Below are 24,935 nucleotides of genomic sequence, written 5' to 3'. Positions count from 1 at the left end.
TGGTGACAACACTGGTGTTGGAGGTCCTGGTGACAACACTGGTGTTGGAGGTCCTGGTGACAACACTGGTGTTGGCCCAGGTTTACATTGCACAATTACCACCATTCCGTTTGCTCTCTGATCTCCCGCAGAGATCCCACCCTCCCTCTTTCTCCTCCTCCCCAAAGCCTCTCCTCCTCACAACAATTCTTCCTTCCCCTTCTCCTTTTCTCTTCACCCCTTCTCTCCTACCCACGATCCCCTAGTACTAACGATTCCTCCCTCCCCGCCTCCCACCTGGCCGGGAAGCAACACACGGAAGTAACCACAACACCTGCTACACCACACACATGCAGCAGATATTGTGAGATCGGGGAAGGGGACGGAGTAGAGGTGAAGGGGAGGAAAATGAAGGGGAGAGGAAGGAGGAGACGTGAAGAGAGCAGAAGTAAAAAGAAGAGAGGTGAGAGAAGGAACCATGAAACAGAGCCTGGTGTGCAATGTAATTGATCTTCGAGCAACTTGTTAAATGGAGGACCTCTACGCTTGTTTGCTCTCCCTCCATTCCTCCCTTCCACCCTCCATACCTTCCTCCCACACAGTGTGTGTCTCGGTTATAATGACACACAATATACTCGTCCCTAACTCCTCCCTCAAATCTTCACCACGTCCTTAAACGTGTAGATCTGAATGTTACAGACACACCCCGCTGCCAGACATGACCCCCCTCCCCATTACCGCCAGTATTTTTAAAGTTCCGTATTTGCAGATAAGTACAATGGGTGGTCCATTGGTCTAAGCCGGGGGTTGACATGGACCTGGCCCGCATGAGCCAGTAAGCCTGCTGCAGTGTTACTTCTTTCTTATGTTCTTAACACCAATGATGATATAAAAGTACTGTATGCGTAGGATAACGAACGTTCAGAAGTGTCACTTCAGTACATGTGATAACACAAAGTGTGAGGGTTCTGGCTAGCACTGATGTGGGGTTATCAAACATTTAATGATAATGCTGACTAGTTGAACCCACTCCTGCAGAAATTCTTCACTTAGCTGTAGTTTACCTGACGATTTTTTTCCGTGAGTCTACGCCCCCGCGGCCCGGTCCCAGACCAGGCCTCTGGATGAGTGGTCTGATCAACCAGTGTGTTGGTGCTAGTCGCACGGTCCACCGTATGCACCACACCCCGGCTGATCAGCAACTGTCTTGAGGTACTTCACAAGTTTCCTCTTGGAGACAGCTAGGGGTTCGTGGGTGGTCACCCTCATGTATGGAAAGTTTTGAAAAAATGTTTGCGCTTCAAGACCTCAGTGTACTCATGGTTCACAGTAAATTATTTTCAGGGTACGTCCAAGGACAGGGAAGGGGAGGTAATAAGGACAGTGTGAGCACCCAAATCTGCACCCAGAAATCACTCCCTACTATAACAAAAGACTGGGCAGACGGTGCAACATACCCCCAGTGAAAATGAGAGACGCCATTAGTATACTAAGAGAAAACACAATAAGTGTCCAGGGCCCAAGACTGTTCAACAGAGTCCCACCTTCAAAAGGAAGCTGGACAGTTACCTAAAGTCAGTACTTGACCATCTGCGCTGTGATTCGTACGCTGGACTACGGTCGGCCAACAATAACAGTCTGGTTGATCAGGGTCTGATCCACCGGGAGAACTGGTCAAAGACTGGTCCGCAGGGCGTTGACGCTTGGAACACCCTCCAGGTAGACAAGGGAAAGACGGGTAAGATCAGTGTGAGCACCAGGGGGTAACACATAAGGTCAAGTCCAGCACCTCCTGACATTCATTAGCCCACGCTAGACCAGTCAAGGTCATATAACCATGAAGTCAGGGTCATACAATCATGTGACTGGTAACCCTGACTGTCAGGGCTCAGGGTGGTGGACGATATTTCTAAACTGATAATCATGGTATTTAAGTTTACCCTCAAGAATAAAAGTCTTCACAAACCTTGTTGACAACCTTGTTCAAGACACTGGTTCCATAATTTTCCACAAACGACTGAGGTGTTCAAGAGCTTCATGTGATGGTTCTAAAGCTTCACGTGATGGTTCTAAAGCTTCACGTGATGGGAAGCAGCATTAACCTGTTAAAATTCGCGAGTGACACTGTGTAAAAGAAATTCTAAGAACTGGTTCGGAAAAAAAATGCATTTATGTGTTGGTAACACCAACATACCACCAGATAACAAGATTACTTATACGACAACAAACATCCTCTCACTGATAACCTGCACAATCACTAACTTACCCGTCAACAATCATTACAATCACGCAAACTAACTTCGCCGTGTACAGTCATTACAATCGTGCATCATTCCATTACAAGTGAAGAGGCTGGAGACTAACTTATACCCAACAAACAGCAGCCTTACGAGACCTAAACAGAGAGACTGGCGAGTGCGTACAACAGGGGGTTACGCCCTTCAAGTGGCCCCGCCCTCATATCAGCTGTGCGTATCATAACACCAGAACACATGTTGTTTGTTTATGTCACGTGACCACTCACCCCCTCCCCGCCACCCACCCCTCTTACACTGCTGTACCTCCACCCCAAGTACCATACCTGGAGTCTACCTGGAGTAGCTTACGGAGGTCAGCGTCCCCGCAGCCCGGTCCCAGACCAGGCCTCCAGGTTACTGATCGATCAAGCTGTCAGCGCCAGCCGCCAGCAGTCCAACGTATGCACCACAACCCAGCTGATCAGGAGCTGTTGTTGAGGAATCTGTCGATTTCCCTTTAGAAGACAGCCAGGCGTTTGTAGGTAATCTCCCTTATGTACGAAGGGAGGGTGAAGAGCCGTGGTTCTCGTATACTTACTGCGCTCCCTCTAATCGCTACCATTTCATTAGAAGTATCCTGCACCGTCTGCCAAATCTCTTGAGTTCATAAATAGACAGTTCAGTGTAAGTGTTGTGTATGTCATAGTGTACATACACTGATGAGTGTAGGTTACAGGAAGGGGGACCAGCCGGCACCTGTGTCGTACCTGTGGCCTGTTTCATGGTCCCTCTACCCTCGTAGACCGGTGTGAGAGAAGGCTCTTTTCTGACTGGCCAAACAGACTGTTACTGCCAGCGCCAGGAACACACAAATGCCAAAATATAGTTAGTGAAAAATGAATAATAATAATAATAATAATAATAATAATAATAATAATAATAATAGTAACGCAGAGTACGGTACATTACTGTACAGTACCATTCTACAGTACCAGTGAAGAGTACTTGAGTACTATTAAAGAGAGCCTCATTTGTTTAGAGAAACGTACAGTACTCTTACACAAGGAAAAACACACGCAAGAGGCAAAACATGTTTTCACTGGGCAGATGTTTCGCTCCGTGTCGTGATTTCTCAAGTCTTGGCTTGATAAAGCTCTACACGGAGCGAAACAGGAACTGGTGTAGCTCTACACGGCAAAACGTGACTTGATAAAACTCCACACTGAGCGAAACGTCGAGGCAAAAGAAGCTTCATTATCGGCCTGTCTGTGTCTTCTTTCTTGTTTACGTTTCTCCATCATCATCCGGTCTTACGCTGCCTTGCGCTTCGTGTGTACCCACTGTTGCTCTTCACGCACACCAGAGGTACAGAAACGCACACGAGAGACACGGGAACCCACACGAGAGACACGGGAACGCACACGAGAGACACGGGAAGGTTGTACGTGCTTCTTCAGTATTAGTGTTAAGACAGTGGAACGCACTGAATGAAGCAGTGGAGGGGGGTATAGCACACTTCATATACACAGGTTTAAGAGTAGGAACGACAGGGGCCCAAGAAGCCAATCTATGGTATCTCTGAGCTGAAGAGCAGTCACGAGTCGAAACTCAACCACCACTAACACAAATAGGTATTTACTCACTCTCTCTCTCTCTCTCTCTCTCTCTCTCTCTCCCCCTCTCTCTCTCTCTCGAAATTCTCGCACTTTCCATTTTACGACACAAGGAACTTGAAAAATCACGTCAGATGGTATTGTGGCTTTGTCCTCCACTACACTCCACAAACACTCTCCACTGTCACACACACACGGGACCAGGAGCTGTAAACCGACCCCTGTAACCACATATAGGCGAGAACCCACACACACACACACACACACACGCGCGCGCGGCCAGGCTCTTGGAAGTTGAAGACGCAGATGAGTCACAGGGATGTTAGGAAGTATTTCTTCAGTCATAGAGTTGTCAGAAAGTGGAAGAGTCTGGCAAGTGATGTAGTGGAGGCAGGAACCATACATAGCTTTAAGAAGAGGTAAGATAAAGCTCATGGAGCAGGGAGAGAGAGAGAGGACCTAGTAGCGTTCAGTGACGAGGCGGAGCCAGGAGCTGAGTCTGGTCCCCTGCAACCACAATTAGGTGAGTTAAGTGAGTTAGGTGAGTTAAGTGAGTTAGGTGAGTTAAGTGAGTTAGGTTAGGTGAGTTAGGTGAGTACACACACACTGACTGACTCAGGTCTTTGTCAGTACAATTTATTGATGTGTTATCTTTAAGAGGATGTGCTAACTATGCCACACACCTACTGGGCGCTCTTGACCAACCATACTATTGCTTCTTGCACACCGTGCTGAGGTACCACATAAACTACACTCATACCCATGTGTGTGCGTGAAGACACAGGTGCAAAGCAACCTATGTGACAACGTTTCCCTCTGGGTAAGACAAAGTTATTACAAAAGATATGAGAGAGAGAGAGAGAGAGAGAGAGAGAGAGAGAGAGAGAGAGAGAGAGTATAAAAAATGAGACATACATTTATATGGAATCCTCTATTGATGTTTCGCCCACACCTTTAGTTTTATCAAGTGGCTTAATAACTCACTACGTGGGCGAAATCACTAGCAAGAGTTTTCATTATAACTGCACCAACCTCTCTTCACCAGGTTAGTTACTGCAGGACAGTGAGGTGAAGATCACACTAGGTGCTGGTGACGGAAATAACTGAGCTATGAGGGAGGTCTACCAGATAGTGTTTAAAAAGTTTAAATATCCTGTGAAGAGGGCTGGTAAAAGCATTTTCAGAGACCCTGAGGATGATCAATCATTAATGTAAGTATTACCCTAGACTGATACGGCCTTTAAGTAAAAAGCTACCCCACACTAGGACATGTAGTGAGAAGCTAACTATCAAAGTAATAAGGAACAACAACATAACATGAGGGAGGTCTACCAGATAGTGTTGCTATGAGGGAGGTCTACCAGACAGTGTTGCTATGAGGGAGGTCTACCAGATAGTGTTGCTATGAGGGAGGTCTACCAGACAGTGTTGCTATGAGGGAGGTCTACCAGACAGTGTTGCTATGAGGGAGGTCTACCAGATAGTGTTGCTATGAGGGAGGTCTACCAGATAGTGTTGCTATGAGGGAGGTCTACCAGATAGTGTAAATATACAGATCTACCAGTTAGTGTAACTACAGAGGCCTACCAGCCTACCAGGAGGCCTCCATCTGAATACAAGTATAACTACCATTAGTAAAAGTCAACCAATTAGAGTGAGGATGTGGGCGCCAGGTTAGCTTACCATAGAGGTCACTTCCTCACCTGCCTTCACCTGATCAACACATACAAGACTTCTGTCCTCTGTATGGGTATATAAACTCTCTCTCTCTTTAAACTACTCATATTATGGTATTTGTCAACTTTATTGTAAATACTGATGGTAGGAATACACCGGCAGTCAATAGAAGCTATCTGGTGTATACTGTTCACCCGAGATATTTTTCACTGTGATAGTCTGATTCTGTCCCCACCTCACGGCTTGTTTCTGTTTGCTCCCTCGTGTGTGTGTGTGTGTGTGTGTGTGTGTGTGTGTGTGTGTGTGTGTGTGTGTGTGTGTGTGTGTGTTTATGTGTGTGTGTGTGTGTGTGTGTGTGTAAATATAAAGAACAAAGTCGTATTAATGGTTGTAACTCACATCTTCACTTAAGTGACACTACTGCTAGCTCTTTCATGCCTTCACTCTCTCTCATCCTCACTTTCGCTCTCTCTCTCTCTCTCTCTCTCTCTCACACATCTTCACTTATGTGACACCATTGCTATCTTTCTCATATTCTCTAGGTGTTATTCTCAGGCTCACTCTCCTACACACAGCATCACTCGAGACAACATATACTGGGAGGGTAGGACAAGAGATCACAGACATACCTAAAGTAACTCCTCATACACCTTTTATACTGCTCCCTTTACTTCCTCGTTCCCTGTGCATCCTTCCCTACTTACCTTATTTAATTTGCTCCCTCTTTCCCTTCCTTCCAATCGCAAGTTCCCTTGTTTTCCTTCCTTCCTTCATTAATTCCTTTCGTATCCTTCCTCACTTCACCTTGTGAGAGACAGTAACTGCCTCAGCATCTCGCACACAGCCTGGCCATTTTGTATACAGCCTGGTCATCTTGTATACAGCCTGGTCATCTTGTATACAGCCTGGTCATCTTGTATACAGCCTGGTCATCTTGTATACAGTCTGGTCATCTTGTATACAGCCTGGTCATCTTGTATGCAGCCTGGTCATCTCGTGCACAGCCCGGTCATCTCGTGCACAGCCTGGACATCTTGTGCACAGCCTGGTCATCTCGTGCACAGCCTGGACATCTTGTACACAGCCTGGACATCTCGCACACAGCCTGGACATCTCGCACACAGCCTGGACATCTCGCACACAGCCTGGACATCTCGCACACAGCCTGGACATCTCGCACACAGCCTGGACATCTCGCACACAGCCTGGACATCTCATACACAGCCTGGACATCTCGCACACAGCCTGGTCATCTCGCACACAGCCTGGACATCTCGCACACAGCCTGGTCATCTCGCACACAGCCTGGACATCTCGCACACACACAGCCTGGTCATCTCGCACACAGCCTGGACATCTCGCACACAGCCTGGTCATCTCGCACACAGCCTGGACATCTCGCACACACACAGCCTGGACATCTCGCACACACAGCCTGGTCATCTCGCACACAGCCTGGACATCTCGCACACAGCCTGGTCATCTCGCACACACACAGCCTGGTCATCTCGCACACAGCCTGGACATCTCGCACACAGCCTGGTCATCTCGCACACAGCCTGGACATCTTGCACACACACAGCCTGGTCATCTCGCACACAGCCTGGACATCTCATACACAGCCTGGACATCTCGCACACAGCCTGGACATCTCGCACACAGCCTGGTCATCTCGCACACAGCCTGGACATCTTGACGAGTACATTTGACTCACACTCCCCCATCCGTCCCAGCTTCCATATTTCACAACATTGACGAGTCAGGTTTTTGCTTCTCTCACTTACATAACAGAAGAACAACACATCTCGCCTCAGTAAATATCTCACCAGGAGACACACAACACCAGCACACAATTCTCGCACTGAATTCACCCCCACTGCATAAATTGATACACAAATCAATACCCTGTAGAGAGGATCAGCAGCGAGGTTCCTTCAGAGGTCCATTAGCATTGTAATTTTCCCCAGAGGTCATTTGCACAGCGATTGGGTTCAGTAGTACTTAAGTGGACACCCCAACAGCAGCTCTCAGAACCTCCTCCCGCAGTCTCACCTCCGCAGCCGCATCCCAAACTGAAAACTCTTTCATTTTCTATGTTTGACACAAATCAGTGGACATGTTTGGTCTCGTGCCACACTGAGACGCCCGCGGTCAAGGTTTGCCATTACGAAAAAGCTGGTAGGGGCATACATACATGTGCCAAGAAGAGCAGAAATCGTTGAGGAGAGAGCAGGTTAATCCAGCGTACGTCCGTCCCCTTCACAGACACAGCAAGGACTGGTGACCTTACGTTTTGCTTGGCGGCCAGTAGACAGCGCTGTGTTCGCGCCCCGCCATACACACACACAAACACCACCCGCCACCTTTAAAACACACTGCACAGGATATATACACCTTGTGAGAGACAGTAACATCATCTGTTTAAAAACCTCACTATGAAACGTAACCCCACACCTCTAACTTCCACAGCGGGCGTCTACACCATCCCCTGTGGTTACTGTCCCAAGAATTATGTCGGGGAAACAGGCAGAAATGTTTCAGTCCGCCTGAATGAACATGGAAACACCAGCAACAGAGACGACTTAATTTTAAGGTACGTCTGTGCCCTCCACAGGGACTCCACAGGACATTTGATGAATTGGGATGAGGCACAGATCGTCCTCACCGAACAAGATCATAGACGCCGACGATGTCTGGAAGCCTCGCTATTCGCCCCGACACCGACACCATAGAACATAATACTGGAAATTACAAAATTTAAAAAAAAGTTAACATATATGATACTCAACCAGGCAAAGCAGCACCTACCTAACACAGGAGTCACAGGACTCCCATTGTCTACCTATCCTCGTCCCAATATAACATTCTTCAGGTCACCATGTGTCACTCACACCTCACTCCCAGCCTATACTGTATTTTTAACCTCTGTGTATTAGAAGTGATCAAGGTCCCAGGACCGAAACGTTTTCTAATAAATATGTCCTAGTGTTTGCTTGTCTTTCTAAAGCAAGATAACTACAGATTACTAGGTGAATAAGGGTAGCAGGTACAGGGTAACTATGTACTGCTAGGTGAATAAGGGTAGCAGGTGCAAGGAGTGTGCCCATACGTCAGCCCTGCCTGGTAACAGAACCCATGTCTTTTCGGTTGTCACACAAGCGGTAGCAAATCTGGTATTGTTATGCACACGTGTTAATGTCATGAACATCTGTTAATGTTGTTAGTGGTGGTGAGAGTATAGAGGCTGGTGAACAGAAGAGCAGCTGCTGCTAACACAGCTACACATAACCTCGTACAATGATGCTCCTGTATCATGAAACAACAATAACACAGGGGTCAGTCTTAGGGCCGGTGCTGTTTCTGGCATATGTGAATGACATGACGGAAGAGACAGATTCAGAGGTATCCCTGTTTGCAGATGATGTGAAGCTAATGCAAAGAATTCAAGCGAATGAGGATCAGGTAAGCCTACAAAGGGATCTGGACAGGCTGCGAGCCTTGTCCGACAAATGACTCCTAGAATTTAACCCCACCAAGTTCAAAGTCATGAAGCTTAGGAATGGACAAAAAGAAACTGCAGACAAAGTACATGCTTGGTGTGTGTGTAGGGGAGGGGGGGGTCAAAGGCTGCAAACTTCACACAGGGAAAAGGATCTTGGGGTGAGCATCATACCGAGCACATCCCCTGAGGCGCACATCACCCAAATAACTGCTGTAGCATATGGATCCCTGGCAAACCTAAGAATAGCATTTCGATACCTGAGTAAGGAGTCATTCATGACACTGTACACCGCGTACGTCAGGCCCATATGAAAACTCCTAAACGGGTTCAGTGGGAAAGAGAACTGGGGGAAATTTAAAGGGAAAAAGGGAATTGAGCAACAAAAAAAAGGGGGGAGGAGGGGTTTTTGCCCAAAGGGGTAAAAGGAGTAATAAAAAGCCAGGATGAGCCATGGTTTAAAAAGGTGGGGGAGAAAAAACCAAAGTTGCTGGGAATGGAAGAATATAGAAACCCAAAGGCCCCAGGAAATAAGAACATGGACAAAGAATATGCACAGATAAAAAAGGGGGGCCCCAAAACAATATAAAATGACATAAAAGCCAAATCTGACCCGGAAACTGTTGACACCATCAGGGGGAAAAAAAAGTAAAGGACCAGGTAATCACGGAAAGGGAAGGAGAGCAACAGAGGACCGTAAGTATGTGAAGAACTCCAAAATTCAAAAGGTTTCAGAGAGACAGAAGGACTCAAAAACGGAGGTGGGGCCCCCCAAGTGCGGGAAAAGTGCACAAACCGGGGGGAAAAGTAAGGGCTTCTGGGTGTCATACCTAAAAACAAGGGGATCATCCCCCTTTAGTTTGAAGAGGACAGGGGCCTTGTGCCCCTAAACAATTTCAATACATCTATCGAAACGGGGGGTCCCTGAGGCAGGAAGACAAAATTGCCCCAATCTTTAAAGGGCAGACAGACTTTAAAACTACAGCCCAGTGTAGCATGTATGTATCAAAATCTGGAAAGATTTGGGGAAAGGTGGTGGCCCTGAAAGGAATGTCTCATCACAGCCCAGCATGGTTTCAGGGACAGAAATCCTGTTACAAACCCGGGAGTTCTATGACATGGTGACAGCAGTAAGACAGAGAGGAGGGGGGGTGGTTTTTTTCTTGGACTGCAAAGGGTTTGACACAGTTCCACAAGGTTGGTGAAAAACGGAGGCCCAAAGCGGGGATGGAAGGCACTACAGGGGATCGGGAAATCTTGTCGGGAAAGACGGCGAGTTGGTACGTGGCGGGTGTCGGGGTGGCCCCTGTGACCAGCGGGGCCCCGAAAGTCAGCCCCTAGGACCATCTGTTTCTGGTATTTGTGAACGACATGACGGAAGAATGGGCTCTAAAATTCCCTTTTGCAGATGACGTGAAGTTGATAAAAAACACTCGATAGACCCAGAACTAAAAAGGATCTGGACAGGCTGCAGCCTGGTCCTTTGCTCCTGGGTTCAATTCCAAAGTGAAATCATGAAAGGGGGGGGAAAAGGGCAAAAAAAGGCCGCAGCGGGTCAGAACTAAAAACCTCACTCGGGGAAAAGATCTTGGGGGGGAGTATAACACAGGCACATCCCCTGAGGCGCACATCACCCAAATAACTGCTGTAGCATATGGATCCCTGGCAAACCTAAGAATAGCATTTCGATACCTGAGTAAGGAGTCATTCATGACACTGTACACCGCGTACGTCAGGCCCATACTGGAGTATGCAACACCTGTATGGAACCCACACTTGGTCAAACATGTTAAGAAATTAGAAAAAGTGCAAAGGTTTGCAACAAGGCTAGTCCTGGAGCTAAGGGATACGTTTTATAAGGAGAGGTTAAGGAAAATCAACCTGACGACACAGGAGGGATAGAGGGGGACATGATAACGATGTATAAAATACCGAGAGGAATTGACAAGGTGGAGAGTGACAATGTTCCAGACATGGGACACAAGAACAAGGAGACACAATTGGAAGTCGAAAACTCAGTGACTCACAGGGATGTTAGGAAGTATATCTTCAGCACTAGAGTTGTCAGGAAGTGGAAAAGCCTGGAGAGTGATGTAGTGGAGGCAAGATCCATACATACCATAGTATGGGCGAGTTCAACTCGCCCGTAGGGTAGTATTCAATCGTCAGAGTGATTTAGTCAAGATCAGTGATAAGCCCTAAGAAAAGGCTAGTCAAAACTTAGAGGAGGGAGAGGAGCTAGTAGGACTGGCGAAGAATGGGCAGAGTGTGAATGACCTCAACACCATAAGGTGACAGTGCAGACAACATACACACACACACACACAACAAGTGGCGTGTGGGTGTGGTAGTGGCGTGTGGGCGTGGTAGTGGCGGGTGGGCGTGGTAGTGGCGTGTGGGTGTGGTAGTGGCGTGTGGGCGTGGTAGTGGCGGGTGGGCGTGGTAGTGGCGTGTGGGTGTGGTAGTGGCGGGTGGGCGTGGTAGTGGCGTGTGGGGGTGGTAGTGGCGTGTGGGAGTGGTAGTGGCGGGTGGGCGTGGTAGTGGCGTGTGGGTGTGGTAGTGGCGGGGGCGTGGTAGTGGCGGGTGGGCGTGGTAGTGGCGGGTGGGCGTGGTAGTGGCGGGTGGGCGTGGTAGTGGCGTGGGCGTGGTAGTGGCGTGTGGGCGTGGTAGTGGCGTGTGGGTGTGGTAGTGGCGGGTGGGCGTGGTAGTGGCGTGGTGGGCGTGTGGGCGTGGTAGTGGCGTGGGTAGTGGCGTGTGGGCGTGGTAGTGGCGTGTGGGCGTGGTAGTGGCGTGTGGGCGTGGTAGTGTGGGCGTGGTAGTGGCGTGTGGGCGTGGTAGTGGCGTGTGGGCGTGGTGTGTAGTGGCGTGTGGTATGTGGGCGTGGTAGTGGCGTGTGGGCGTGGTAGTGGCGTGTGGGCATGGTAGTGGCGGGTGGGTGTGGTAGTGGCGGGTGGGCGTGGTAGTGGCGTGTGGGCGTGGTAGTGGCGTGTGGGCGTGGTAGTGGCGTGTGGGCGTGGTAGTGGCGTGTGGGCGTGGTAGTGGCGTGTGGGCGTGGTAGTGGCGTGTGGGCGTGGTAGTGGCGTGTGGGTGTGGTAGTGGCGTGTGGGCGTGGTAGTGGCGTGTGGGTGTGGTAGTGGCGTGTGGGTGTGGTAGTGGCGTGTGGGTGTGGTAGTGGCGTGTGGGCGTGGTAGTGGCGTGTGGGCGTGGTAGTGGCGTGTGGGTGTGGTAGTGGCGTGTGGGCGTGGTAGTGGCGTGTGGGTGTGGTAGTGGCGTGTGGGTGTGGTAGTGGCGTGTGGGTGTGGTAGTGGCGTATGGGTGTGGTAGTTGCGTGTGGGCGTGGTAGTGGCGTGTGGGTGTGGTAGTGGCGGGTGGGGGTGGTAGTGGCGTGTGGGCGTGGTAGTGGCGTGTGGGTGTGGTAGTGGCGTGTGGGTGTGGTACTGGCGTGTGGGCGTGGTAGTGGCGGGTGGGTGTGGGAGTGGCGAGTGGGCGTGGTAGTGGCGTGTGGGCGTGGTAGTGGCGTGTGGGCGTGGTAGTGGCGTGTGGGTGTGGTAGTGGCGTGTGGGCGTGGTAGTGGCGTGTGGGCGTGGTAGTGGCGTGTGGGCGTGGTAGTGGCGTGTGGGCGTGGTAGTGGCGTGTGGGCGTGGTAGTGGCGGGTGGGCGTGGTAGTGGCGTGTGGGCGTGGTAGTGGCGGGTGGGCGTGGTAGTGGCGGGTGGGCGTGGTAGTGGCGTGTGGGCGTGGTAGTGGCGTGTGGGCGTGGTAGTGGCGTGTGGGCGTGGTAGTGGCGTGTGGGCGTGGTAGTGGCGTGTGGGTGTGGTAGTGGCGTGTGGGCGTGGTAGTGGCGTGTGGGGGTGGTAGTGGCATGTGGGCGTGGTAGTGGTGTGTGGGCGTGGTAGTGGCGTGTGGGCGTGGTAGTGGCGGGTGGGTGTGGTAGTGGCGTGTGGGCGTGGTAGTGGCGTGTGGGCGTGGTAGTGGCGTGTGGGCGTGGTAGTGGCGTGTGGGCGTGGTAGTGGCGGGTGGGCGTGGCAGTGAAGGCTTGAGCCGAGGATACATGTTGGCAGACAACACACACATTCGTGCATATTTCAACGCTTCCCGCTACACCACCGCCACCGTCGCCCTGCCAGACGTATTGCTTACCTCACCTCCGCTGCAACATTCATCTCTTGCAGCTTTATGTAACTAAAATCCTCACCTAGAACAGACGATACAAAATATTACAATCAACGATCAACAATCCGGGAGACTGGGAGCGCTCAATGATCAACGTTGGAAAATCAACGAAGGTTAACGAATATACGTTGAAAATTCCTTTAGGATTAAGCCAGGTGGGTTAATAACCCAGCTTAACCCAAGCCAAGAATTGTGGTTTAGTTACCCTTGTGGTTTTTAGGTCGTCTGAGTCGCTTGATACTAGCAGGTGTCTATTAGTAGAACATGTTAGGTACCTGCTAGGTGAGTAGTAGGTACATGTCAGGTATATGCAAGTAGCACATGTTAGGTACCTGCTAGGTGAGTAGTAGGTACATGTCAGGTGTATGCAAGTAGCACATGTTAGGTATCTGCTAGGTGAGTAGTAGGTACATGTCAGGTGTATATTAGTAGCACATGTTAGGTATCTGCTAGGTGAGTAGCAGGTACATGTCAGGTGTATGCTAGTAGCACATGTTAGGTATCTGCTGAGTAGCAGGTACATGTCAGGTGCATGCTAGTAGCACATGTTAGGTATCTGCTAGGTGAGTAGTAGGTACATGTCAGGTGTATATTAGTAGCACATGTTAGGTATCTGCTAGGTGAGTAGCAGGTACATGTCAGGTGTATGCTAGTAGAACATGTTAGGTATCTGCTGAGTAGCAGGTACATGTCAGGTGTATGCTAGTAGCACATGTTAGGTATCTGCTGAGTAGCAGGTACATGTCAGGTGTATGCTAGTAGCACATGTTAGGTATCTGCTGAGTAGCAGGTACATGTCAGGTGTATGCTAGTAGCACATGTTAGGTATCTGCTGAGTAGCAGGTACATGTCAGGTGTATGCTAGTAGCACATGTTAGGTATCTGCTGAGTAGCAGGTACATGTCAGGTGTATGCTAGTAGCACATGTTAGGTATCTGCTGAGTAGCAGGTACATGTCAGGTGTATGCTAGTAGCACATGTTAGGTATCTGCTGAGTAGCAGGTACATGTCAGGTGTATGCTAGTAGCACATGTTAGGTATCTGCTGAGTAGCAGGTACATGTCAGGTGTATGCTAGTAGCACATGTTAGGTATCTGCTAGGTGAGCAGCAGAAGCATATGTTACAACTCTTGGCTGTAAATCACGCTCAGCCCAGGATTGACCCTGGGTCCTTCTAGTTGTGAGATGGACGCCCATGACAACATCAGTTTCCCCAGTGCTAAGTTACGGTGCCAAGCCTCTGGATACTACCACTGAATGTAGAGTGAGAGTGGCACCGGTGGCAGCGTCATGAGCCAGCGAGTGGCACACAGTAGTGGACCCGTCTGGTCCACTTTGCCAAAGAAGATGAGCATTAGTAAGTCTGCACGTGGTCCATATGGATCGATGGACCGCGCGTCCAGACGCATGCGCACACACCCCTCCTCCCTCAGGCACCCCTGCCAGACGTGAGGGTAAACAAGGTTGCCCAACACTTTTCTGTAAATTTTCACTTAAAGTTAAGGTCCTAGATGCCCTTGTTACTATTATCAATAATGTAAATTATTTACCTTCAGACAAGTTTAAGTGTAAGCAGGTGTATAATGAAACATGAGTGAGGTGTGATGACACCCGAATGATGCAATAAGCTCTGGAACCCATTGATCAATAACACACAGTGTACTCCATAAGGGATCCAGGGTCATGGTGCCTCCTCGTTTAAGCGACTCAATCCCTGTCTAGTTCCTCTTTCGTTTCGTCCAATACTCTCTAGACTATACTACCGAGATATTTCGCGTCGTGTGTTGATAAGAGTGTTGACAGTAGAAAAACGAACAGCTACTTTTGGTTGCTAAAACTTGGGTGTGACTTGACAATTGCAGAGATGGCTGGCCTTCCCTCCCAGGTGTTAAGGGTACAGCTGCTGTGTCTGGTGCTGTGGCAGGCTATGCGAGTGTCCAGGGCAGAGTTCACTCACGACCGTAAGAGGCTGGGACCGCTGGAATCCGTACGTGCTGAACACGGGTGTCTGGAAAAATTTGATGTGAGCGACAGCACAATTATAAGGACTCAGGATTCGCGAGTGCTGGGTGCCAAGTTCTTGAACGAGTCCGATGTGGGCAACAGAGAGGATTGTCTGACCCTCTGCTGCACCACACACCTCTGTAACGTGGCTGTCTTCGAGGAGAAGGTAAGACTGTTGACTCAGTTATGCATGTAGCTTCAGCACATATCCCTGTCAACCACACACACACTAAACCTTCCCCTCACCTACAGTGGTCCAAGATACAACTATCTCAGCACTAGTGTGGTCCAAGATACAACTATCTCAGCACTAGTGTGGTCCAGGATACAACTATCTCAGCACTTGTGTGGTCCAGGAAACAACTATCTCAGCACTTGTGTGGTCCAAGATACAACTATCTCAGCACTTGTGTGGTTCAGGATACAACTATCTCAGCACTTGTGTGGTCCAAGATACAACTATCTCAGCACTTGTGTGGTTCAGGATACAACTATCTCAGCACTTGTGTGGTCCAAGATACAACTATCTCAGCGCTTGTGTGGTCCAAGATACAACTATCTCAGCACTTGTGTGGTCCAGGATACAACTATCTCAGCACTTGTGTGGTCCAAGATACAACTATCTCAGCACTTGTATAGTTTCAATGTCCTGGTCGCAACACTAGGTGTGCCATTTAATCTTCCCAGACGAGCACATCAACAAAATGATCAGTTCTTCATGTAATACTCAGTATGAGCGTAAAACTAGTTATGTCTTGAGGCATAACTACTACCTGATCACTGGTGGGCCAGCCATGACATACACTTCTCACAGAAAGGATGGTATTCGACCCCACGGCAAGCCAGTGTTCTAACCACTATGCCACAGCGGTCTAATAAGATTCGTCTATCTAGGTATATCTGTGTACTGTTCATAACTCATTTCTCACAACTCTAGCACCAGTCATTATGCATATTCTTGAGTTTTAGTTTGTTTCACACTAGGTAAGGGTTTCACACGGGCGCTGCATACACGAGGACGAGTCACATGTACGAGAAGTGTATACTGAACAAATCTTTGTTTCACTTTCCTAGAGCCGCTTTAATGTTTGTAAACTTAGCCTGTGTTGGTGATTTGTGTACAGTTTATTCACGGGTCTCTGTTTTCGTGAGCTCACTTCACTTACTGCCTCCTTCCCAGACGGTATTCTACCTTCGACCTCCTTTCAGCGTCTCCCAGCTTTATAACTGTTTTCCCTAAGGTTAAAACTCCGCTAATTATTTATTCGACCATCCCTTAAATATACCCAGGTCTTCTTGCAACCTTCTCTCACCTTGAAACATATGTAATAGTGTTGTCAGAGCGTAAATATACCCTATGAACATTATGGGACCAACAGTTATCCCAGTGGAGTCCCACAACTTACACTCTCCCATCCTGATGTTTTATCTCGTATAACTGTTTTCTGCTGTCAAATATTTACCTTATCCGTGATGACAAACAATTGTCTTCACTCTCACCTAGACTTGCTTCTCCGGTTTAGTCTTACTTAGCACAGTATTAAAATCTCTCTAACAATCTATTTATAAATTGTCCACCCATCTCTTCCTGGCAGTGATATGTTAGCCTATCACTGTTAGCCTACTCTTCAAAATTAATATATAATTATCCTCTATTACCGCCTTACTATTCGGTTCACTAACTAGCTACACAGACTGAAGAAGTACTTTCTTATGTAGCTCATGTACATTTTGAGTTGCCATGCCAAGCAGCCTGGCCCTGGCCACTCTTTTAACTACCCTACTTTGTATTTTGTACTTCCTAATCGTATCTTCTCGGGTCCTCCCCTCATCCAGTCGTAGTCTAACCCTTTTATTTCCTGTAACCGTCTCGTTGTTAACATGTATTTTCAAGTTTGTTTTACGTACTTCATTCAATGTGGGTTCTAAGCTGCTGGTGTCTATTCAGAGACTGATCTAACATAATTGTACTGAGAGCCATGAAGGTGTCCCTCGACTCACCAGCCTACAACATCAACTACTTGTGTTCTACGACCACTCTTCCAGTTTTCCTTTATTTCATTATTTCCCTGATTTTCTAGAATCTAATGGCAGTGAAAATTTTTGTTAGCAGACATTATACGACTACTAGTCTATATCACTATTACTAAATATTGGCTCTATGAGGTTATTACCACCATCAAACTTTCGTAAAACCATTATCCAACTACCGTCAAAATACCATTTAACTACCGTTAAATTACACACAAGTTATGGTCAAACCAACCTCAAACAAGATGTACAGTTTATTACACAAACACCAGGGCAGTTGTATGGACAGAACACGTTCATATTTTGTAGAATAGCCCTATCGCGTACTGAGACGAGCCAGTAAACGAGGTATGAGGAACAATGGTACGGCTTCCCTCTCACCTGAGCTGCCTCTCTTGTCTGTCAGGCCAGTGTGGCCAGCCTCAGGCTGGCCACACTGGCACTCTGGCACTGTGCAGTCTTCATAGACCTAAGGCTGGCTTAGTAGTACAATATTCATATATTTCAGACTGGCCTAAAATTAGATTTTACCGCCGAAATGGCTAGTTTATCGTGCACTCCAAATCCAACTAGGGGAGGATACCACAAGAACAAATGGATAAACAAAAGACCTTGAAACTAGACCTCAAGAGGGTTAACAGGTGTACATCTGGGTATTTATTTGATTTACATCTTATCTGTTACAAATGAATTTACGATATTTGCTCAAAAAGTCTGGTATCTTATTTTCAACAGTCAGATGCCTTCATATATTACATAGCAGTAACTATATATTCCCCAATGTAAGTGGCCACTGAAGCACATAGTGCTCAAGAAAGTGACTTAAGGCTAACCACATACTTTGCATTTAGTTTGATCATAATATGTGTATGATAAAATACCTGAAGTATCTTTAAATGGGTCAAAGTCTGGCTTCCAACATCAGTGTTTTAGCATCACAAGTTTTTTATTTTTTTTATTTTCATTTTATTTTATTTTTTATTTAGTAATTTTAGCATACATACAGAGGTACAAAAAATACAGGTAAGAGCAGCATGCCAAAGCCACTTATATGCATAGCATTACGGGCTGGCTTAAAATTAACTTAAGATTAACTAAGCAATGATGAAATCAGTGATAAAACATTATTGTAAACAGATAACTATAAAGCACAAGTATTACAAAGACAGGTCATATGGTTGCATGCACTGTTGTACATTCAGTCGTATGAAGTATTCTGTTAGGTAGTGTATTTAAAAAATAATAAAGTTAGATTGGGTTTTAGGTTTAACATTTGTGTGATATAATTGTGAGTAACATATAGGATATACAATTTATAAGGTTCAGTTATTCAGTATTTATTTGGTTTTGAGTGAGTAAGTGATCTTTGAGAAGAGACTTGAATTTATAAACAGGTAGTGTTTCTTTTATATTTACAGGTAATGAATTCCAGATTTTAGGGCCTTTTATGTGCATTGAGTTTTTGCATAGCGTGAGATGGACACGAGGAACATCAAAGAGTGATCTGTGCCTTGTGTTATGGTCATGTGTTCTGTTGAGGTTGGCAAGGAGATGTTTGAGGGGAGGGTTAATATCAGAGTTAAGTGTTCTATGTATGTAATAGGTGCAATAATTAGTATGGATGTTTTGTATGGTGAGTAGGTTGAGTGTTTTGAATATTGGTGGAGTGTGCTGCCTGTAGTGAGAATTTGTTATCATTCTAACTGCAGCCTTTTGTTGGGTAATTAGTGGTCTGAGATGGTTAATTGTTGTTGAGCCCCATGCACAAATTCCATAGGTGAGATAGGGGTAAATAAGAGAGTGATATAGGGCCAGGAGGGCTGACTGTGGAACATAGTACCGTATCTTCGATAGTATGCCTACAGTCTTGGAAATTTTCTTAGAAATTTGTTGTATATGTGTATGAAATTTGAGTCTATTATCAAGGTGGATTCCTAAGAATTTTCCCTGTTAGTTTTGTGATAGGTGATCCGTTTATCATTATGTTAAGAGGTACATCTGTAGCTCTGTTACCAAACTGAATGAAGTAGGTTTTGTCAATGTTTAGTGTAAGTTTGTTAGTCCTCATCCAGGTAGATATTTTCTAATTCGGTGTTTACAGTATTGGCTAGCGTGACTGGGCTCGGGTGAGAGAAGACGTATGTAGTGTCATCTGCAAAAAGTGTGGGTTTGAGTAATTGCGAAGCATTTGGTAGGTCATTTATGTATAGGAGAAAGAGAAGAGGGCCAAGGACACTTCCCTGTGGGACACCAACTGTAATTGGTTGAGCGGAAGAGCTTGCCCCATTTGCATACACATATTGGCTTCTGTTGCTGAGGTAAGACTTGAGGTAGTTGAGGGAGTGCCCTCTAATACCATAGTGTGACAATTTTACGTGGAGCAAGTCATGGTCAACTGTATCAAAAGCTTTACGTAAGTCAATGAAGATCCCCAGTGGGACTTCTTTTTTCTCTATTGCAGTGTATATATGTTCTAGCATGTGTATAATAGCATCATTAGTATTTTTATTAGGCCTGAATCCAAATTGGCAGGGGTTGAGAATGTTTTGGGAGATGAGGTAGGAGTAGATTCGTTTATGAATTAATTTTTCGAAGATTTTTGAGAGAGGGTGTAAATTGGATATTGGCCTATAGTTATTCAACTCTGTTTGGTCTCCTCCTTTATGGATCAGGGTGACCCTTGCTATTTTGAGAGCTGTAGGGAAGGTGGAGGATTCAATGGATTTGTTAAAGAGTGTTGCAATGATTGGTGATAGTACTTGTGACACTTTTTTGTATATAAAGGGTGGTAAGGTATTTAAATCTCCTGCCTTGTTTTTTAGTGTGTTGATAATAAGGGAGACTTCGTATTGGTTAGTCGGAGCTAGGAACAGTGTGTTCGGGTAGTTGCCAGTGAGGTAGTCATTTGGTGGGGTATCTGAGCTTGGGATTTTATTGGCAAGGTTTTGTCCTATAGTGGAGAAGAAATCATTGAGTCTGTTTGCTGTTTCTGTTGGTGGGAGTTGGGGTTCATCTGATTTTGCTAATTTTATTTCGCTATTTCGTGATATCTTTTTTGTTCCCAGAATTTCTGATAGGGTCTTCCAGGTTTTTTTTTATATCACCTCGTAAGTTGGATAATCTGTTCTCATAATACAGTTTTTTGCCCTTCTTATCAGGCTGGTTAGGATTGACGAGTAACGTTTTGTTTGGTCTCTGGTTATGTGACCCATTCTGTACTGTTTTTCATATCGGTGTTTTGTATTTATGGATTTGAGAATGCTGGGTGTTAGCCAGGGACTGTTCAGTCTCTTAGCTGTCATCTGTTTAGTTTTTTTAGGGCAGTGCTTGTTATAGAGGTATTGGGTCTTTTTTAGAAAATTATTAAAACATTCGTCAATATCTGTATAGATTTCTAGCTCAGTGTGCCAGTCAATGTTTGTTACTGCTGTTGTGAAGTTATTAATGGCTGCCTCATTGTGAAGTCTGAAGGTGACTTTAGTAGTGTCTTGGGGTATTTTACCAAGAGTTGTTATGAGGAAAGTAGGGTAGTGGTCTGTGGTATTATCTGTAATTATGCCTGATTTTAAAGGGGATATGGTGTTGGTCCAGATGTGGTCAAGTAGGGAAACACTAGTCTCTGTAACTCTTGTAGGTTTTGTTACTGTTGGTAGCAACATACAGTTACTCATTGTGTTTGTGAATTCAGTAACGTGTGGGTCCTGGTCTTGCAGGAGATTTATATTGAAGTCACCTGAGAGTAGTAAGTGATCTTTGTTCATGCGTGCATCAGTTATCATACTTCCTAGGTTTTGACTAAATTGGCTAATGTTTGATTGTGGAACTCTGTAGATGTTTATCACTGTGAGAGGTTTTTGTAGGTACTTGGATTTGAATTTAGCTATTATATATTCCCCATGTTCATCCCTTGTGCAAGTATTAGTGATACATTCTAGTTGGTCTGAGTAGTATATAGCTGTACCACCCCCTTGTTGGTCTGGCCTACAGTTGTGTATGGCTGTGTAACCAGGAATGGCATAGACATCTGTAGTATCAGGCTTTAGCCAGGTTTCAGTTAGTGTAATGATGGACATATTGGCATGCAAGGAATTTAGTAATGCTAGGAGGTCATCGTAATGCTTGCTTAAAGATCTGATATTGTAGTTAAAGATAGTTATGTTGTTGTTGGCTCTGAGAAATGCCTTTGATTGTTCTGCTGTGTAGTAATTACAGTAACTGTTTGAATCATTTAAGTCATTAAATAAGAGGTTGGTATCAGGATCAATGCTTGTAATCATAAGATTTGTAGTGAATCTATAGCTAGAATTAAGTATAAAATAAAGTAAATATTCTAAAGCTAAAAAAATAGCACCTGAATTATTTAACAAATGGAAAAATAATGAGCTAAGGTAGTTTTTTAAGCTAAAATAAAGGAGACAATATAAAAGGGACTAAAATAATTTGTGGTGAACAAATAAAGTGATGATCAAATAATGGAGCTTGGGAATATGATAGTAGGTAGTACTTTAAAGGTAATTCTTTAAAGTTAGAATTATAATATAAAATTATAATATAAAAGGGACTAATATAAGTTGTGGTGAACAATAAAGTGGTAATCAAATAATTGCACTAAGGTCTAATATAATGACTTTTGTGGAGTCTATGTTTTGAGATAGAATGAGCTATAGTACAACTAGATTTAATCTAATAATATAACAATACAAATTAAAAATAGCACCAGTCTCTCACTAGTAATTGCACTATGGTCTAATATAATGAATTTGGTATTGACTATAGTACAACTGAGTTTAATCTAATAATATAAAAAAGGCACAAGACTCTCAATTGTAATTGCGCTAAGGTGTTATATAAGTTGTTTACAAGAATTAGAGTATAACTAGATTTAAATTGACAAGATAAAATATACAAGTTAAGGTAGCAAAAGAATAAAAAAAGTAGAAAAACAAAATATATGAGGTAGTTGGTACTAGTTAGCAAAAGATAGTTAAGGGCCTTGAACAATAATATAATTGAAATATACACTAATTGCACACACAATATAGTCACTAAGATATGAAAACAATCTTAGAGTAGGAATTATAATACAAACTTATAATATAAAAATACAAATTGAAATGGTACTTGCAATTGCACTAGAGTCTGGTATAGGTTGTTGACAAGATCAAGAGTATAACTAGATTTAAATTGACAAAATATAATACACAATTAAAGTACCAAAAGAATAATAGTAAAAAATAACAAGGGTAATGTCTTGGTTATAATATGATAGTAAGATGGTAGACAGGTACACAGGTAGACAGGTACACAGGTACAAAGGATAATATAAAGGTTGGAGTTGAATATACAAACTTGAAAATTTGGCAACAAAATGTTATGGGAAGTATAAAATAATGTTTAATGTACAAAAGTAAAATTGACTGGTAGTAAATATGGTGTTTAATAAAATTTTAGTAAGTAATAATGATTACAAAAAAGTGAAAAAGTAATGTTTATTTCATTCAATATCTACGTTCATTGTTATCGTAGAGAGTTACCGAGCTACTCAGGCTTCTACCTGCATCTCTTTAACATTCACTTCCATTATTTATCTCTTGATGAACATCAAAATGGTATACAATACCGACAGGTTGCATCTTGGTACAGAAAACACCTTGGACAAGCTTTTCAAGTGAGAAGTGTTGGATCTGAGAGGGACATGACCTCTCAGTGGCCTCTCACTACTACTACTACTACTACTACTACCCTGCACCTCTCCTTCCGACAGTATTTAAGTCTCCGCACTGTCGCTTGATCTTCAGATAGTTCCTGACTATGGAACTGAACTTCTCCAGGCCGAGGGACTGACAACCTCAAATTCTACGACTTTAAGGGTGATGGACTGATTACATCGTCTTCACATCTCTACTGTTCCTGCCTACTTTCTGTATTCGACTGAAGAAGCCTACTGTGTAGGCGAAACGTTTCGGAATAAAGTTGTCTAACTGTTGCATATGTGTCTTACCTAACATTTATCTCTTGATGTTGCTACAAATGCTAGACTCAGACAGATCTAAGTTATATTAACTTCTTTCCTTCAGTGATCTCCTTAGCAAAGCTTTCAACGTTATCATGTAAGAATAATTGTGTGTGTCAGTAAATCTATAAGAATTGTACAATATTTTCTATCTTATTTTGTTATTATTTATACGTGTGTTCTCTAATGAGTATGGTGTTTAAGTGACTACATTAGTAAAGTGCCTTCAGGTGTTTGAATTGGTACATTAGTAAAGTGCCTTCAGGTGTTTGAATTGGTACATTAGTAAAGTGCCTTCAGGTGTTTGAATCGGTACATTAGTAAAGTGCCTTCAGGTGTTTGAACTGGTACATTAGTAAAGTGCCTTCAGGTGTCTGAGTCAGTACAATAGTAAAGTGCCTTCAGTGGTGACACAGAATCAGTAATAATCAAGGAAGCAAGTACTGTTATAAGCAAACTTTAGTGCCATTAACACAACAAATAATTCAGTTTGCAGTGTAGACGCCCAGTTGTTAATTCTTATGCCTAAGTCAACATGGCTGCTAGAGCACTCATTAAGTTACGTGACAGTAACTTACTGGCGGCCCTGCCAATACATTCCTGCTTAGATCCATCACTATATATAATTTTTGATATATTATTACTAACAGTTAAGCCAGAAATTTCTTCTTGAACAATTAATGCAAGTGTATTACTAGTACACACTTTTTTAAGGTCCTGTGACATTCTAAGTCACTAAGGTGAATCCCGCTGCCAGACGCTTCCCGCCTCTCTATGCTATTTTCATTTCTTGATTTTAATATTTATCGTTAATAAAATTTAAAAAAATAACCCGTTTTAATATCGATTATTTTTCATTTTTTTTTTTCACAAAGAATCTCATCTTACCCTTGAATTAGACAAAAAAATATCGTAAAGGTTAACATCGTTCAGAAATCAACGAAGTATATTATTACATTCACAGGAAGAGCTCTAAAACCCCAGGGGTCATACCGCGCCTGGGGAATGGAAGGTGTGGCAGGTAATCAGATTTAATGCGAGGAAAGGGTAGCTCTTAATTGCCTGGATCAAGAACACTTCACCAGCATGAAGACGTACATCCCGTCTTCTTGAAGCATCCACTCTTATCTTTACAAACAGCAAATCACTCGTACTAAGCTGACTCTTCCGAGAAACTTGAAAGTTTAAACTCCGCAGGTATAGTGACTGCCCAGTTTATTCTCCCAAGAAAAAACTTTGTGTACTCTATAATACTGCTTGATCTTAAACATTTATTCCTGCTCTATTTTGAAATACTCTGGAACAACTGTATCACTGATGACGCTGGATATAGAAATATTGGAAGTGTTTAAATTCAGGGTTCCAGACATGACTTTTAACCTCGAACAACTCCAAGGTCAATGTATTAAACCAGTGGGTTGTCTCTCGTCCAACGATTGCACCTTCTTACATCTGTCAGTTCCCTCTAACAGTTTGTATTATTAAATTTAGAGTCGCTACATTGTGAGGTTACTCGTATCTATAGGACATTTTACAAGGTCAGGGCAAGAACTATGTTTAGCATCAATCACGCAGGATGAGCTTCCTGTCAGGCACCAGCACACAGGATAATTTTTGTTATACTCACAGGATGGGCTTACGTATAAGGTGATAAAGTCAGCTCGAGCTGGGAGATTCCAGTAAGATAAGGATACACCATAGTTCAATAGGG

At 44.8% G+C, this 24,935-nt stretch overlaps 2 protein-coding genes across 3 annotated transcripts in view; one reads left to right on the top strand and one right to left on the bottom strand.

Moving 5' to 3' along the window:
• The window catches only part of LOC128696275 (protein phosphatase 1 regulatory subunit 14C), a 315,191-nt gene that overhangs the window by 205,001 nt on the left and 85,255 nt on the right, over positions 1–24,935 (bottom strand). The gene's annotated exons all lie outside the window — the stretch shown is intronic.
• The window catches only part of LOC128696271 (uncharacterized), a 121,964-nt gene continuing 111,830 nt past the window's right edge, over positions 14,802–24,935 (top strand). The window contains exon 1 of one of the 2 annotated variants that reach the window (XM_070092265.1): positions 14,802–15,346. In XM_070092265.1, the coding sequence (XP_069948366.1) occupies positions 15,041–15,346 (306 nt within the window). In that variant the 5' untranslated portion in view covers positions 14,802–15,040. The remainder of the gene's footprint in view (positions 15,347–24,935) is intronic. The other variant, XM_070092266.1, reaches the window with a different exon arrangement.

Source organism: Cherax quadricarinatus, chromosome 39 (assembly GCF_038502225.1).
Source record: "Cherax quadricarinatus isolate ZL_2023a chromosome 39, ASM3850222v1, whole genome shotgun sequence".
NCBI classification, from domain to species: Eukaryota; Metazoa; Arthropoda; class Malacostraca; order Decapoda; family Parastacidae; genus Cherax; species Cherax quadricarinatus.
Note: the sequence above shows the minus strand (reverse complement) of the source record. Positions and strands in the feature narration are given on the sequence as shown.